The sequence below is a fragment of the Ranitomeya imitator genome, chromosome 3 (assembly GCF_032444005.1).
Source record: "Ranitomeya imitator isolate aRanImi1 chromosome 3, aRanImi1.pri, whole genome shotgun sequence".
Classification (NCBI taxonomy): domain Eukaryota; kingdom Metazoa; phylum Chordata; class Amphibia; order Anura; family Dendrobatidae; genus Ranitomeya; species Ranitomeya imitator.
Window position 1 is genome coordinate 615,594,449 of NC_091284.1, and position 16,736 is coordinate 615,611,184.

Consider the following 16,736-nt stretch of genomic DNA (forward strand, 5'->3'; position numbering starts at 1 on the left):
AATACAAAGGAAATGTGTCTCTTCCCTTTAGGCCTTTTAGCGATCACTTTATTTTCAACTTGCTTAACTGTTGACAACAGTAATTTTGACCAGGGGTGCCTAAACTATTACATGCCACTGTAGCTTCCCATTTGCTGTATGTCCATGTTTGGGACCCGGACCTGCTCGGCCCTTATTCACATTGGCGTCATGGTAAGGTTTTAAGATTAGAGGTTAGCACCATCCTGACTTAGGCACGCCTTAACGCTGGTGGGATGGCTTTGACTTTTTTTTTTCCCCCCTTCATCAAAATCCGTGTTTATGAAATACCCTGTTACTTAAATGCCCTTTTGCATCTCCTTACAGCAGGGTATATGTTCATTTTGTCTGTCTTATGTTTTGACTGTTCCATGGCCAGTGTGAACACACTCCTATTTTGCTACCAACTCATACTCCAGTTCATTTATTCCTGTTTAGTTCCATAGTCTAACAAGCTTGAACTGTGGAACAAAAAGTTGTAATCTGACCAAGGTCCTCAAGCACTAATAAAATGTATATATGATGATTTTGCATTGAAATATAGGAGGTACGGTTTGCGATTAAAGAAGAAAAAAAAATTGTTTTAACGCCAAGCCAGAAGTGGTGACATGCTGATTGGGGCAAGAATTGTATTACAGAGAACCCCAGGCAGGGTCGTTAAAAACATTCGCATACATGTCCCGTGCATGGAGATCATTACCTGAATGCTGCTGTCACAAGGGATCACACTACTCTCGGCTAAAGGAGACATGCACATGTGAGACATCTCTACACTAAACGTGTTCCCAGTCATGAAACTGGTCATTGGAGTGTTATCATTCCCAGCTGCGTCCTTAACCCAAATCTGATCGTCTTCACTCTCCGCAGAATCCCCCATTTCCACAGTATCATTGTCCTTCAGTTCATGGGTAGCTTGCTCCGTCGCCTGCTGTGTGCATGGCTTAGGAGGGATGCCATCTACGGGGTGCGTGATGTGAGCGTCCGGAGAGAACGTGTCCATGTTATGTAGCTGTAACACAATACTGCCTCCCGGTAAGGACAGGCTTGCAGGGGGAGAGTTCTCCTTCTCCTCGTCTAAACGTTCAATGGTGAGGGGGATCTGAAAAGTCCGATACTGCACGCTGTCTCTGCAGGACGTCGCTTCAACCCGAAATACATTCTTGATGGGAGAGCAGCCTTCAATTAAAGGACTTGCTGCGCACGAGTTACCCATGGACTGGGAAGCAGAAAGCGTCTCTGGTGAAGGGAAAGACAGCTTCTTCTGTTCTGCAAGTACAGATTTACAGGTTATTGGCCAGTGCCCAGAAAATAACACCCACAGAACAAAATATGCTGCGACAGACTACAATTTGTCATTGTCTGCTGCGCTGATTAGGTTATTACTGGAGTGTAAAACGACAGGTTTTAGGTCTTTAAAAGGTAATCTGTTACCAGGTTTTTGCTATACCATCTTAGAACAACATGACATAGGGGCAGATACCTTGATTCCAGTGATGTATCACTTACTGAGCTGCTTGCTGCAGATTTTATAAAATCAGCTTTCTCAGCTGCAGATCTAGCGGTTCTCTAAATGCTGAGCTCTGTACAACCCCACCCAACTACTGATTGGCAGCTTTCTGTCTATACATAATATACAGAAAAAAAGCAGCCAATCAGTAGTTGGGTGGGGGTTACAGAGATTATCTCCTGCTGATAAAACCAGGATTTTATAAAAACCTACAGCAACCAGCTCTGTAAGTGACATCACTGGATTTAGGGTCCCTTTCTCTATATCATACTGTTCTCAGATTAGACAGCACAAAACTGGTGATAAATTCCAATTATTTGTGTTACAGTAGCAGCATTAAGCTTTTAAAAAAAAAATCTGCAGAGGAAAAATAGTCCAGGGCTACAAAGATGAAGTGTAAGATGTGTCATTTTATTCACATGAAGCACATTTGCCACATAAAAGGTCTACAACTTCTCCACTCATGTGGGTAGTTTGTAGGAACCCATATACAGGCTGCAGAAACAATCCACCTGCAGCATGCAGATATACCCAGTTGTAAGAGTATACACAGCTGGTTTTTGCATGGGCGACGACTAGGAAACTTCCACGTATCAGGGTTTTAGGATGAAAACATTCACCAGGAATTGTGAGCACTTTACCATGGGAAATCTTTTTGGACATTCAATACAATCCACAGGACAGTGGATAAGTGTCTGATCACTGGATGGAACAGTATCGCCTATGAAACTAAAAAAGACTACTTTAACATGGCCAAGTTCTTCAGCAGGAAGTAAAACAGTCACTACATATTACACGGACACATTTAGAAAACGCTAAGTTATTGAAACCGTTTTGAGCCAAACATTTATTGCACAGCAGAGCTCACCTGCCATTGGCGTCTTTCCCAGTACAGAGGATATGGGGGAGAACGCTGGTGACATCTCTCTCTCAGGCGATTTTTCAAAGAACGTAGGACTTGCTATACTCCCCAGGCTGTATGCTCTTCGGCCCCCCTGGATTGGGCTTGAAGAAAACTGACCCTTTTATGAAGTAGAGAAAATCTGAGTGCACTGAACTGGTTTACAACATTTAGTATAACAATAATGCCCAGTCTGAGAAAAGCGGAGCCCAGTTATCACCAAATCCTGATGACAAGTTACTACTAAGTCTTGACCCTGAAAAAACAAGTCTCGAACTCAAGCAGCTGATCTAGTAATGTTCCAAATAAATTTCAGCCATTTCTGCCTTAGGCTACTTTCACACTGGCGTTTTTTTAATACGTCGCAATGCGTCGTTTAGGGGGAAAAACGCATCCTGCAAAGATGTTTGCAGGATGCGTTTTTGCCCCATAGAGTAACATTACCGACGCATTGCGACGTATTGACACACGTCGCAACCGTCGTGCGACGGTTGCGCCGGATAGGCGGGGGCAAAAAACGTTAAATGTAACTTTTTTGCTGCCGACGGACCGCTTTTTCCGACTGCGCATGCGCGGCCGGAACTCCGCCCCCACCTCCCCGCACCTCACAATGGGACAGCGGATGCGCCGGAGAAATGCATCCACTGCACCCGTTGTGCGGCGCATTAAACGCTAGCGTCGGAATCTCGGCCCGACGCAATGCGACGGGCCGAATCCGACGCTAGTGTGAAAGTAGCCTTAGCCAGTGTTCACCTTCCTGATCAGGGCAGACATTAAAAAGCAGACATGTGACACTTAGTGGTAAGAACTCCGGAATGCTTCTTCTAATCCTAGCGATTCTGGGACTGGATTTAGTGACACATTGTTCTTTATCGTAGTGATAAATTTAGGTCAATACAACATGTTTTTTTTTTTGTTTTGTTTTTTATAGTAAAGGCTAAAGCAACATTTTAGTGATTTACAAAAAGGTTCATCAAAGAAAAAAGGACCCCACTATAATGAGGCAGCAGGAGTCGCTTTGGACTATGTCTGTCCTCGCTTCCAACAAAGTCCAGTCTTTAGGCATGCATGTAACTGGTCGACCACACCTTTGTGCATACCTAATAAGACAGGACAGATATTAGAGTCCAATGTGGCTATAGCTGCTGCCTCATTATAGTGACTGGTTCTGTCGGAGGTTTATCAGATCCAGCTGACAACCGTGACTAGAGGGTCAGCCAGGAATGATGCTCGCACTATCATTTGCTTGAACCAGTATGTCCATTGACAGGCAAGGGTCAGAAGCTTCATTGCTCTATACAGGACGTTGTGCCCACATACAAAGCAATACATTGAGGCTTGCTCTCCTCACTTCAGATGTCAGCTGAGATCATGTGTAACCAATAGACAACACAAGCCAGGAAGTCCAGCCTTGCAAAAACAAAAAAACACAGCAAGAGGCCTTCCAATAGTGACTAATATTAAAGGGATACAAAATCTTAAGATTTATGAATTTTAAAAGATCAATACCGAACCAGGTGTCTGCATGGGACTTCTACAACGGACAGGAGAAAGATCGATCGAGCAGAGAACACCCAGAGAGGCTGGAGGGGCTTCATATGACCCTGGTGAAGGCGAGCTTGGTGATGAACACACCGATCGGTTGCACTGTCCATCCAAAAATAATTTTCTCCGAAGTGATGAGGAGCTTAAGTTTTCCTGGGACTGATCTGCATTTTCTTCTGACCGAAAATATTCACCTTTAACAAAACAGTTGATACAAAATAAAGCATTACACCATTAACTCATGTACACAATCCCAAAACAAGAAAAAAAAAAAAAAAAAAAGAGAAATACCATGGCGTTAGTTTAACATGCAATGAATGGCCGACTAGCTGAGAAAAATAGTGTATAGTAATAAAATAAACTAGCGCCCAAGAGGATCCTATAAGCTGCTGGCAGATCTACTGGTCCTGTGCGATGGCCGGTAAATTAGGAAACACAAGGATAAAAATAGATGATGCTGCCGCGCTAACATATTCGCAGAAAGTAAAGGGCAGTTATAAATATAGAGAATACACAAATGAGTTAAAGTTGTCGGGTTCAAATCCATAAGTCTGGTTTATGACCACAAACCACGTCAATGGAGAGCTGATGGCTATGTGCACACGTTGCGGATCTGCAGCTGTTTTCCATGCTATCTACAGTACCATGTAAACGTATGGAAAACAAAATCCGCAGTGCAAATGCTGCAGAAAAAAAAAACAGCGGTGTTTTTTCCGCAGCATGTCAATTCTTTGTGCAGATTCCGCAGCGGTTTACATCTGCTCCTCAATAGGAATCTGCAGGTGTAAAACCGCAGGTGGAATCCGCGGCAAATCCACGGGTAATTCGCAGTGCGGTTTACCTGCGGATTTGGAAAAACAGTGCAGAAAACAGGATTTTTGGTTGCTTACCGTAAAATCTGTTTCTCGGAGCCTCCATTGGGGGACACCGGAACCATGGGTGTATGCTGCTGCCACTAGGAGGCTGACACTATGCACAAAAAAAGTTAGCTCCTCCTCTGCAGTGTACACCCCACCGACTGGCATTATACACTTCAGTTAGTGAGAAAGCAGTAGGAGATAAAAAACAAGGTTGAAAACATAACAAACATGAGAACTGTAAACGTGAGAACAGTCATAAAGCAAGGAACAACAGAAATTGAACATGGGAGGGTGCCGTGTCCCCCAATGGAGGCTCAGAGAAACAGATTTTACGGTAAGCAACCAAAAATCCTGTTTTCTCTATCGCCTCTCATTGGGGGACAGAGGAACCATGGGACGTCCAAAAGCAGTCCCTGGGGTGGGAAAAACATACTTCCATCAGGTCAGAGGACTCACCAATGCCGCCTGCAAGATCCTTCTGCCTAGGCTGGCGTCCGCCGAAGCGTAGGTATGGACCTTGTAGAATTTGGCAAACGTGTGGATGGAAGACCAGGTTGCCACTTCGCAAAGTTGTAGGGCGGAAGCCCTGTGGTGTACCGTCCAGGAAGCACCGACTGCCCGGGTAGAGTGAGCCTTCATTCCAGGAGGGGGCACTCTATTATTGACCCGGTAAGCCTCTAAAATTGCCGATCTGATCCAGCGAGCAATAGTCGCCTTGGAAGCCGGCAGGCCTCTGCGCGTGCCATCAGGAATGACGAAAAGAGAATCAGTCTTCCGGAAAGCGGACGTTCTATCCAAGTACATCCTCACTGCCCTGATGAGGTCCAGCTTATTCAACGATCGCTCCAAAGGATGAGTTGGAGCTGGACAAAAGGAAGGAAGAACAATGTCCTCATTGAGGTGGAATGTGGAAACCACCTTAGGAAGAAAGGAAGACTGAGGCCTGAGGACCACCTTGTCCTGGTGGATGACCAAGAAAGGAGTTCGGCAAGAGAGGGCCGCCAACTCGAAAACGCGTCGGATAGAAGTGATGGCCACAAGAAAGGCCACCTTCCAAGATAGGACTGATAGAGGAACCTCCCCGAGAGGCTCAAAAAGGGGGGAGAACCCTCAGAACGTGCAGTACCAGATTTAAATCCCATGAATCCACAGGGGCTCTGAACGGAGGGACAGCATGGGCCACTCCTTGAAGGAAGGTCTTAACCTGTGGCCAAGAAGATAAAGTCCCTTCAGGGAACTAAGAGCAAGGCCCAAATCCATTTTGGCCTTCCTTCAGGCAGGACTGGAAGGCAGGGAAAAGGACATAGATGAAACGCAGTTGGACTCACACCAATGGAAATAAGCCTTCCAGGTACGATAGTAAATCCTGGAAGACGAAGGCTTTCTAGCCTGGATCATGGTGTGAATCACCCGGTCCGAAAGGCCGGATGCTCTTAGAACTGCGGTTTCAACAGCCACAACGTTAAACTGAGGGACCGAGAATTCGGGTGGCAGATTGGACCCTGAGACAGCAGATTAGGCCTGTCTGGAAGGCGCCAAGGGGTGTCCGCGAGAAGATTGACGATCTCCGCAAACCAAGCTCTCATGGGCCAATCCGGGGCAATCAGAATGACTGGCACCCTTCCGCTTTGATCTTTTTCAACAGCTTGGGAAGTAAGGGCAGGGGTGGGAACAGATAGGGCAGCACGAACTGCGACCAAAGAATGGCCAGGGCGTCGACGCCCACCGCGAGGGGGTCTCGAGACCTGGAGACGAACCGAGGAACCTTCCTGTTCATTCGGGATGCCGTGAGGTCCACGTCCGGAGTCCCCATCGAAGACAAATCTGATGGAAAACCTCCTGATGCAAGGACCATTCCCCTGCCGCGAGGCCCTCGCGCCTGAGGAAGTCGGCAGCCCATTTGTCCACGCCGGGGATATGCACTTCGGATATCACCGGAACTGTTGCCTCTGCCCAGAGGAGGATCCTGGAAACCTCGGCCAAGGCGCTCCGAGTCCCCCCTGATGGTTGACATATGCCACAGCCGTGGCATTGTCCGTCTGGATTCCGATTGGTAGACTCCTGTGAATCCTTTCCCAGTGACGAAGGGACAGAAAGTTGGCCCGAATCTCGAGGACATTGATCGGCAGAGTTGACTCCCTCGCCGACCAACGACCCTGAACAGTCAGGTGGCGAAACACCGCACCCCAGCCGAGCGGTCTGGCGTCCGTCGTCACCACCTGCCAGTGAATCGGAAGGAAGGACCTGCCCTGGGAGATGAGAGAGAACGTCAGCCACCAGTTGAGAGACCGTTTGACCCAGGCAGAGAGTCGGACCGGACGATCCAGGGAAAGGACAGACCTGTCCCACTGAGACAGGATGGCTTGCTGAAGAGGTCGCGAGTGAAATTGGGCGAAGGGAATCGCTTCCAATGTTGCTACCATCCTCCCCAGAACCTTCATGGCCGATCAGAAGGAGGAAAACTGAGGACCCTGGAGCAAGCGTACGTCTCGACGAAGGATGGATCTCGTCTTCGGGAAGGAAGACTTTGGTCTGACAAGTGTCGAAAAGCATGCCCAGAAAAACGATGCGCTGAGAAGGAATAAGGCAGGACTTTTTCCGGTTGACCAGCCACCCGAAGCGGGCTAGGGTGTCAAGGACAAATGGACAGACTTTCGTGAGCTTGAGAAAAAGATGGGGCCTTGATGATGTCGTTGAGGTACGGAAACAGAACCAGGCCTCTGACACTCAAGATGGCTATCAGCGCGGCCATAAGCTTCGTGAAAACCCTGGAAGCGGTTGCAAGACCGAACAGCAGGGCGAAGAACTGAAAGTGGACCTGGAGCACCGCAAAGCGCAGGAATCGGTGATGTCCCGGGAATATATCGGAACAAGGAGGTAGGCGTCCTGAATATCTATGGAACACAGAAATTCCTGAGCCTCCATGGAAGCAATTACTGAACGAAGGGATTCCAAGCTAAAGTGTCTCAGATGAACTCTTGTTCAGCAATTTGAGATCCAGAATGGGACGAACCTTGCCGTCTTTTTCGGTACCACAAAAAGATTTGAATAGAAACCTCTGAACCGTTCTTGTCCTGGGACGGGCACGATCACCCCAGCTTTGAGGAGAGAAGCGATGGCTGCGAAGAAACCCGGAACTAGAGCGGGGTCTCTCGGAGGTCGGGATTCGAAGAAACGATCCCGGGGTCGTGAAATGAACTCTATTTTGTATCCCGAGGATACAACTTCCCTGACCCATGCGTCCTCTACTGAAGAGATCCAGACGTCCCTGAAGAAGAGGAGACGGCTGCCCAGCCTGGGAAGTTGGCTGGGGTTTTGCTGAGAGTCATGCTGAGGTGGATCTTCCAGTCCTGGACCTGGAGGATCTACCCTGGGAGTAGCGAGGACGCCAGGAAGGAGTGGGTCTAAAGGATACCGTCTTATTCTCTTGACGTGCCTGTGGCCTCTGTTGCTGCTGGGAAAAGGAGTTTGACGCCGCAAAGCAACGAAAGGACCGAAATTGCCGTCTAGGAGGAGGGCGATGAGGTTTGGACTGGGGAAGAAGAGAGCTTGTGCCCCTGGTGGCGTCATTAATGATTTGGTCCAACTTAGAACCAAAGAGATGTGAACCTTTAAAAAGGCAGGCTGGTAAGGGAAAAGCAGACAAATCTGCCTGCCAGGCCTTGAGCCAAACGGTCCGATGGATGGCAACAGCAAACCGCATTGCTGGACGCCCGAGCCGCACAAGACCCGGCATCCAGGGAGGCGGAGACCAGGTATTCACGTGCGCGAGAAATCTGGTTGGCAAGCTCCGCCAGCTGTCCGGGTGGAGCCCCGTCCAGGATGCCCTGACGGAGTAGTTTGGCCCATTTGGATATGGATTTTGAAACCCAAGTGGAAGCAAAAGCCGGGCATAGATTAGCTGCAGCCGCTTCAAAGGCTGACTTCACGAACGATTCTATGACTATCGTTAGAATCCTTCAGAGATGCTCCGCTGGACAGTGGAAGGACCGTGTTAGTGGATAGCCTGGAGACTGGAGGATCCACCGAAGAAGCAGTCCAATTAGGGGTGAGCTCCAGAGAAAAGGGATATAAAACGCCAAGTCGCTTTCCTCTCTGAAAGCGTCTGGCCGGATTCTCTCTTTCCCTGGTCATGATCTCCTCGAATTCAGGGTGAGGAGCGAAAAACTTGGAAGGTGGTTTAGCCCGTCTAAACAAAACCGCCTGATCTGCGGGTTCCGTAGAGGTATCCTGGATGCCACAGGTCTGATTTATCGCTCCAATGAGGTTCTGAACCATATCCCTCATGGTAGCGATTTGGTTAGAATCCAGCTCCGAAATATCCTCCGAGGGCGCATCAGAGAACGCCTCGCCTGACTCAGGGGAAGAGGACCGGGGAAGAAGTCGACCGCAGAGAAGGACCGTGTGGCGAGATGGAACAAGAAGAGGACTCAGACCGGCGTTCCTGTCTGGACCTTTTGCGGCTTATAATGGGGGGCTCAGACTGAGGTTCCTGCGACCCGCTGTCTACTGCGGGGGTAAATCGATCCAGCACGGACACCAGAGTTTGAGACACCAGAGTTAGATCCGCTACCGATTGTGACAGAGAGGAGGCCCAGCTGGGGGTATCACTCAAGCGGAGCAGCCGGGGGATCCTGGGCGGTGGGAACAATCGGGTTGCTGCAGGACTGAGAGTGGAGAGGACTGATTTGAGTGAAGTTTGCAGTTACAGGACGAACATGCAAAGTATTTGACTAAGGCAGAAGAAGCTGAGGAAGAAGTAGGAGGACGACAGCGGCCTCCATTAGAGGTAGCCATTTTGAAGGGTCCCTGAAGAAAATGCCAGAGGGTTAGGGGACAGGGGGGCAGAGGGGAGTGCTAGTCTGCAGTGCAGAGCTACTCACAGTCGAAAACAGACCTAGGTGGAAGAAGTTGTCCAGCTTGTGGGTGGATCTCCGGGGAAGTCTTTAGACAGGGAGGCGATGTGAGCTCCTGCCGCACTTCAAGAAGGGGAAAAACGCCAGACTGCGCACTCTGCAGGTAGTGGAGCGGCGATGAAGGCGCCAGCAAGTTGGGGGGTGGACTCTGCTAAGCGCCCAGGAGCACCAAGATGGCGCTGATGGGCGGAAAATGCGTGGAAGAGGTTGTCGGGCGGGAAAAAAACCCGCCCGAGCAAACCGGAAGTGGTGGAATCGCGGCGCCGGAAGTGGGCTCCGGCCGAAGCCAGGACCTAAATTAGAGGCCGATGCCGCCGGGGAAGAGGACCGCGGCGCCGGAGCACTGCGCCGCAGGGACTGAGTAGCCTGCCCGCCCAAGGAAACGGAAGTGGCGGGGTAGCGGCACCGGAAGAAGGCCCCAGCCGAAGCAGGGACCTAAATTAGAGGCCGGCGCCGCCGGAGAAGAGAATCGCGGCACTGGAGCAGTGCACCGCAGGAAGTAAGTAGACACTGGACGCATTGCGGCCGCCTAGCAGTGAGGCCGCGGGGGGAGCAGCGCGGCAGCCTGCCAGGCTGTCGTGCTGTAAGAGGGGACATTGTGGCCGCCAAGCAGTGCGGCTGCAAGGTCGCCGATGAAGGAGGCAGCGCGGCGGCCTGAAGGGCCGCCGCATGATGAGATACTGCCCGTGTGGCTGCCCCTGGGATCCCTATTAAAAATAAAGGTCAGCGCCCCCATAAGAAAAACATGCAGCGCTTTTAGGGACTTCTACTCCCCCACACTGCGAGGGAGGACCGGGGGAGATCTGGGAATGGGAGGGGAAAATACTCACCTAAACATCCCACGCAGTTACTAACCTGAGGGGAATGAGACGTCCACGGAGCTGTGATGGACATCCTCGTCTCCTCCAACCGACAGGCTCTGGTGGGCGAGTGGGTGGGAGAAGGAGCTAGGACCGGACTTCTGAGCACCCTTGTGTGCTAGGATCATGGTCCTGTTGAGGGATCTAAGAGGATACGGGATGGCAATACACGCCGTACTCATAGTCCGCATAGTGGGACTACAGGTGTGACTGCTCACCCTGTATCCCTCCAGAGAACCTAAAAGAAGAACGACGCACATTGAGGTAGATAGGGGTCTATTCAAAGACCCGTGTCCACCTCCTACTGACACCAAGCTAAACTGGAGTGTATAATGCCAGTCGGTGGGGTGTACACTGCAGAGGAGGAGCCAACTTTTTTGTGCATAGTGTCAGCTTCCTAGTGGCAGCAGCATACACCCATGGTTCCTGTGTCCCCCAATGAGAGGCGACAGAAAAATCCGCACACCAATCCACAACGTGTGCACATAGCGGATTTATGATCACATGAACGTTAGGCTGAGAGTAGCTGTGTAGAAGAGTTACAAACTGTCTGCAGAATGAATAAAGAATCTCAGCCCATGCTAACTGCAAAAGAAAAAGGCAACAAAGATGCTATAGAAGGTAAAAAGGTGAAAAATTCATGTTGAAACCCAAAATACGTGAATTTCAGTTTAAAAAAAAAAAATAATAATAATTGCAGATGGTGTCGATATTCCTTAACTCGTTTACCCCCGAAGATGGTTTGCAGCTTAATGACTAGGCCAATTTCTACAATTCTGACCACTGTCACTTTATGAGGTTATAACTCTGGAACGCTTCAACGGATCCCACTGACTCAGATTATTTTTTTCATATCTTATTGTGCTTCATGATGGTGGTAAAATGTCTTCGGTATGACTTGTGTTTTTTGGAGAGAAAAAAAAGGAAGCTTGGCGAAAATTTGGGAAATTTTGCAATTTTCAAACTTTGAATTTTCATGCCCTTAAATCACAGATATGTCACATAAAATACTTAATAAATAATATTTCCCACATGTCTACTTAAGCATAATTTTGGAACCAAATTTTTTTTGCTAGGAAGTTATAAGGGTTAAGAGTTGATGAGCAATTTTTGATTTTTCCAACAAAATTTACAAAACCCATTTTTTTTTTTTTTTTTTTTTAAGGACCACATCACATTTGAAGTTTCTTTGAGGGGTGTATATGTTAGAAGACACCCAAAAGCCTCTTTAAGAAAACAATTTATTTACGATTTACTTACCCAATACTTTTTCAATATTGAAGTTGACCGGTAAGGATAACTGTGTTTGACAAGCAACTGCATAAAAATACGAATAACGAGATGTAGTAACAATATATAAAACTGGATGGTGGCCAGATTCTAACGTATCGGGTATTCTAGAATATGTAGGTAGTATACAGCACAGGCTACGTACTATATTGCACAGTGACATAGTGTATGGCACAGCTACGTAGTGTATGGCACAGCTACGTAGTGTATGGCACAGCTACGTAGTGTATGGCACAGCTACGTAGTGTATGGCACAGCTACGTAGTGTATGGCACAGCTACGTAGTGTATGGCACAGCTACGTAGTGTATGGCACAGCTACGTAGTGTATGGCACAGCTACGTAGTGTATGGCACAGCTACGTAGTGTTTGGCACAGCTACGTAGTGTATGGCACAGCTACGTAGTGTATGGCACAGCTACGTAGTGTATGGCACAGCTACGTAGTGTATGGCACAGCTACGTAGTGTATGGCACAGCTACGTAGTGTATGGCACAGCTACGTAGTGTATGGCACAGCTACGTAGTGTATGGCACAGCTACGTAGTGTATGGCACAGCTACGTAGTGTATGGCACAGCTACGTAGTGTATGGCACAGCTACGTAGTGTATGGCACAGCTACGTAGTGTATGGCACAGCTACGTAGTGTATGGCACAGCTACGTAGTGTATGGCACAGCTACGTAGTGTATGGCACAGCTACGTAGTGTATGGCACAGCTACGTAGTGTATGGCACAGCTACGTAGTGTATGGCACAGCTACGTAGTGTATGGCACAGCTACGTAGTGTATGGCACAGCTACGTAGTGTATGGCACAGCTACGTAGTGTATGGCACAGCTACGTAGTGTATGGCTCAGCTACGTAGTGTATGGCTCAGCTACGTAGTGTATGGCACAGCTACGTAGTGTATGGCACAGCTACGTAGTGTATGGCACAGCTACGTAGTGTATGGCACAGCTACGTAGTGTATGGCACAGCTACGTAGTGTATGGCACAGCTACGTAGTGTATGGCACAGCTACGTAGTGTATGGCACAGATACGCAGTGTATGGCACAGCTACGCAGTGTATGGCACAGCTACGCAGTGTATGGCACAGCTACGTAGTGTATGGCACAGCTACGTAGTGTATGGCACAGAGCACGTAGTATATTGCCCAGCGATGTAGTATAGAACAGAGCCCACACAGTATGTAACAGCCCACGTAGTATATAGCAATGTGGGCACTAAATGCGTGGTAAAAAAAAAAAAGACTTAAAATAAAAAATAAACATATACTCACCTTCCGAAGGGCCCTTGAAGTCCTGGCGCCTGTGTGCGGTGCACGCGGCAGCTTCCGGTTCCAGGGTTGGTATCAGCGAAGGACCTGTGATGACGTCGCGGTCACATGACCGTGACGTCATGGCAGGCCCTTCTCGCATAGCATCCTTGGCACCGGAACCTGACGCTTGCACTGCCGAGGACAGCGCGATGTCGGAGGGTGAGAATAAAATTATTATTATTATTATTCTTTGTAACATTAGATCTTTTTTACTATTGATGCTGCATATGCAGCATCAACAGTAAAAAGTTGGTCACACAGGGTTAATAGCAGCGTTAATGGAGTGCGTTACACCGCGGCATAATGCGGTCCATTAGCGCTGTCATTATCCCTGTGTGAGCGCTGACTGGAGGGAAGTACGGAGCGGGCACTGACTGCGGGGAGGAAGGAGCGGCCATGTCGCCGGACAGCACCCGTCGCTGATTGGTCGTTGCAATGGTCGTGGGCGTTTTGCCAGGACCAATCAGCGACTTGGATTCCATGACAGTGACAGACATTTGTAAACAAATACTTAAAGGGAAGGTGCCGCAATTTTGTTTTTGTATTAAAAATAATTGTTTATATAAACAATTATTTTTAATACAAGATTATTTTTTTTAACTTTAATATATTTTTTTATTATTAATTATTTTTGCAGCCACTGGGCGCCGCCATTTTGCTTTGCAGCAGTGTAAGAGTCCCAGCACGACACTTACACTGTGCAAAATACGGTAGCCCTGGACATAGGAGGCTGCAGTCGGGAGCCGACCCCATAGCTATCATTGTGCTGTGATGTGGCCACGCCCCCTGGGCTGTCTCCACATTACAGCAGAGGCAGGAGATCAGCGCCATCTTGCTTCAGCCTACAGTGGAGTGTACCTGTGAGCTCCACTGTGACTGAAAGCCGTGCTGTTGGAGGGGCAGCTCCATCTGTCTCCCCTCAAACAGTCAGCGGCCGTTCCCTGTCCTCTGCTGCCTGGTGTGTGGCTGTAATCCCTAGAGAGGGTGAAGGAGTGCTGCCGTCTGATGTCCTCGATCAGGAGCTGCAGAGAGGTAACAGAGGGGGATGGTGGAGGCTCTGTGCTGCACGACCTCTCACTGCAGCTCCTCACAGGACATCAGACCATGCATCTCTCACTATACTGTGCTGAGCCATGTATCTAATCCTCTCCTGTGTAATACTGTCTGCTGGCCCCTGTATCTAATCCTCTCATGTGTGATACTATGCTGAGCCATGCATCTAATCCAATACTGTGTGATACTGTCTGCTGAGCCATGCATCTAATCCTATACTGTGTGATATTATGCTGAGCCGTGTATCTAATCTTCTCCTGTGTAATACTGTCTGCTGGCCCCTGTATCTAATCCTCTCATGTGTGATACTATGCTGAGCCATGCATCTAATCCTGTACTGTGTGATACTATGCTGAGCAGTGTATCTAATCCTATACTGTGTGATTCTATGCTGAGCCATGTATCTAATCCTCTCCTGTGTAATACTGTCTGCTGGCCCCTGTATCTAATCCTCTCATGTGTGATACTATGCTGAGCCATGCATCTAATCCTGTAATGTGTGATACTATGCTGAGCCGTATATCTAATCCTATACTGTGTGATATTATGCTGAGCCGTGTATCTAATCTTCTCCTGTGTGATACTGTCTGCTGAGCCATGCATCTAATCTTCTCCTGTGTGATACTGTCTGCTGAGCCGTGTATCTAATCTTCTCCTGTGTGATACTGTCTGCTGAGCCGTGTATCTAATCCTCTCCTGTGTGATACTGTCTGCTGAGCCGTGTATATAATCCTCTCCTGTGTGATACTGTCTGCTGAGCCGTGTATCTAATCCTCTCCTGTGTGATACTGTCTGCTGAGCCGTGTATATAATCCTCTCCTGTGAGATACTGTCTGCTGAGCCGTGTATCTAATCCTATCCTGTGTGATATTATGCTGAGCCATGCATCTAATCCAATACTGTGTGATATTATGCTGAGCCGTGTATCTAATCTTCTCTTGTGTGATACTGTCTGATGAGCCGTGTATCTAATCCTCTCCTGTGTAATACTGTCTGCTGGCCCCTGTATCTAATCCTCCCATGTGTGATACTATGCTGAGCCATGCATCTAATCCTCTCCTGTGTGATACTGTCTGCTGAGCCGTGTATCTAAACCTCTCCTGTGTGATACTGTCTGCTGAGCCGTGTATCTAATCCTCTCCTGTGTGATACTGTCTGCTGAGCCGTGTATCTAATCCTCTCCTGTGTGATACTGTCTGCTGAGCCGTGTATCTAATCCTATACTGTGTGATATTATGCTGAGCCGTGTATCTAATCCTCTCGTGTGATACTGTCTGGTGAACCGTGTATCTAATCCTCTCCTATGCACTCCTCTCCCCCCTGCATATCTTTCCCCATTGCACACACAACTCAATGCGTGCGGTAACAGGAGCTGCGGGCGTCATGCTGTATTATGGCATTACGTGAGATCTATATGACGGTATTATGTGATCTGTATGGTGGAATTATGCTTGATCAGTATTGTGAGAATTATATGGTGGTATTGTGTGTGATCTATATGGCGGTATTGTGAAAACACTGGCAGTATTATGTGTGATCTATATGGCGGTATTGTGAAAACACTGGCAGTATTACGTGTGATCTATATGGCGGTATGTGAACACTGGTGGTATTATGTGTGATCTATATGGCGGTATGTGAGAACACTGGTGGTATTGTGTGATCTATATGGCGGTATTATGAGAGAACACTGGCAGTATTATGTGTGATCTATATGGCGGTATGTGAACACTGGTGGTATTATGTGTGATCTATATGGCGGTATGTGAGAACACTGGTGGTATTATGTGTGGTCTATATGGCGGTATTATGTGAGAACATTATGGCAGTATTATCTTCAGAAAGCGGACCCATTATATGGTGGTTCTGGCTGAGCACCTGCACGCGGGTCTGGGGTAATAGAGGGGGCAGCATGACCTCCAGTTAGGTGTAGTCAGGGGAAGGCTGGTCAGGTAGCTGAAGAGAGGGGTCTCATTTTTATCGTTACTATATGGCTAAATTTCCTTCCCAGCGTCACCCCGACTGCGCCTGTCACCTCGCTTTCACATATTGCCAGGACAGGATGGGGAAGACAGGATCTGAGGGGAATGGGGTCTGTATGCAAAGTCTGGATCAGAACAGGCCATCAATCCGCAGAAATGTTTCCTGGATTTTTGTGGAGCAGACGGTCCATCCATGTGTATAAAAGACAGCGCTCTATGTACAATCCCTGGCTGCTCCGCACACCGAACAGGGGGCCCCCATAGACCAGCACACTGCTCTCCTGAAATACTCTGTGCTGCTGTCACCCTGCTCCCTCCACCACATATCTCCCAGAATCCTTGCTGCCTGCCATCCTCGGTGACCGTAGACTTGTCAGTATAAGGCTGCTTTCACACTAGCGTCGGTACGGGCCCGTCGCAGTGTGTCGGGCCGATGTACCGACGTATGCTGTGAAAGAAATGTCCGACGTGGGCAGCAGAAGCAG

The 16,736-nt window shown here is 48.5% G+C and overlaps 1 protein-coding gene across 1 annotated transcript in view; it reads right to left on the reverse strand.

Annotated features, from left to right (window-relative positions):
- The window catches only part of BORA (BORA aurora kinase A activator), an 84,019-nt gene that overhangs the window by 19,565 nt on the left and 47,718 nt on the right, over nt 1-16,736 (reverse strand). The window contains exons 7-10 of the mRNA XM_069758141.1: nt 11,868-11,924; nt 3,936-4,165; nt 2,394-2,547; nt 719-1,284 (exon numbers count right to left, since the gene is read on the reverse strand). Of these exons, the coding sequence (XP_069614242.1) occupies nt 719-1,284; nt 2,394-2,547; nt 3,936-4,165; nt 11,868-11,924 (1,007 nt within the window). The remainder of the gene's footprint in view (nt 1-718; nt 1,285-2,393; nt 2,548-3,935; nt 4,166-11,867; nt 11,925-16,736) is intronic.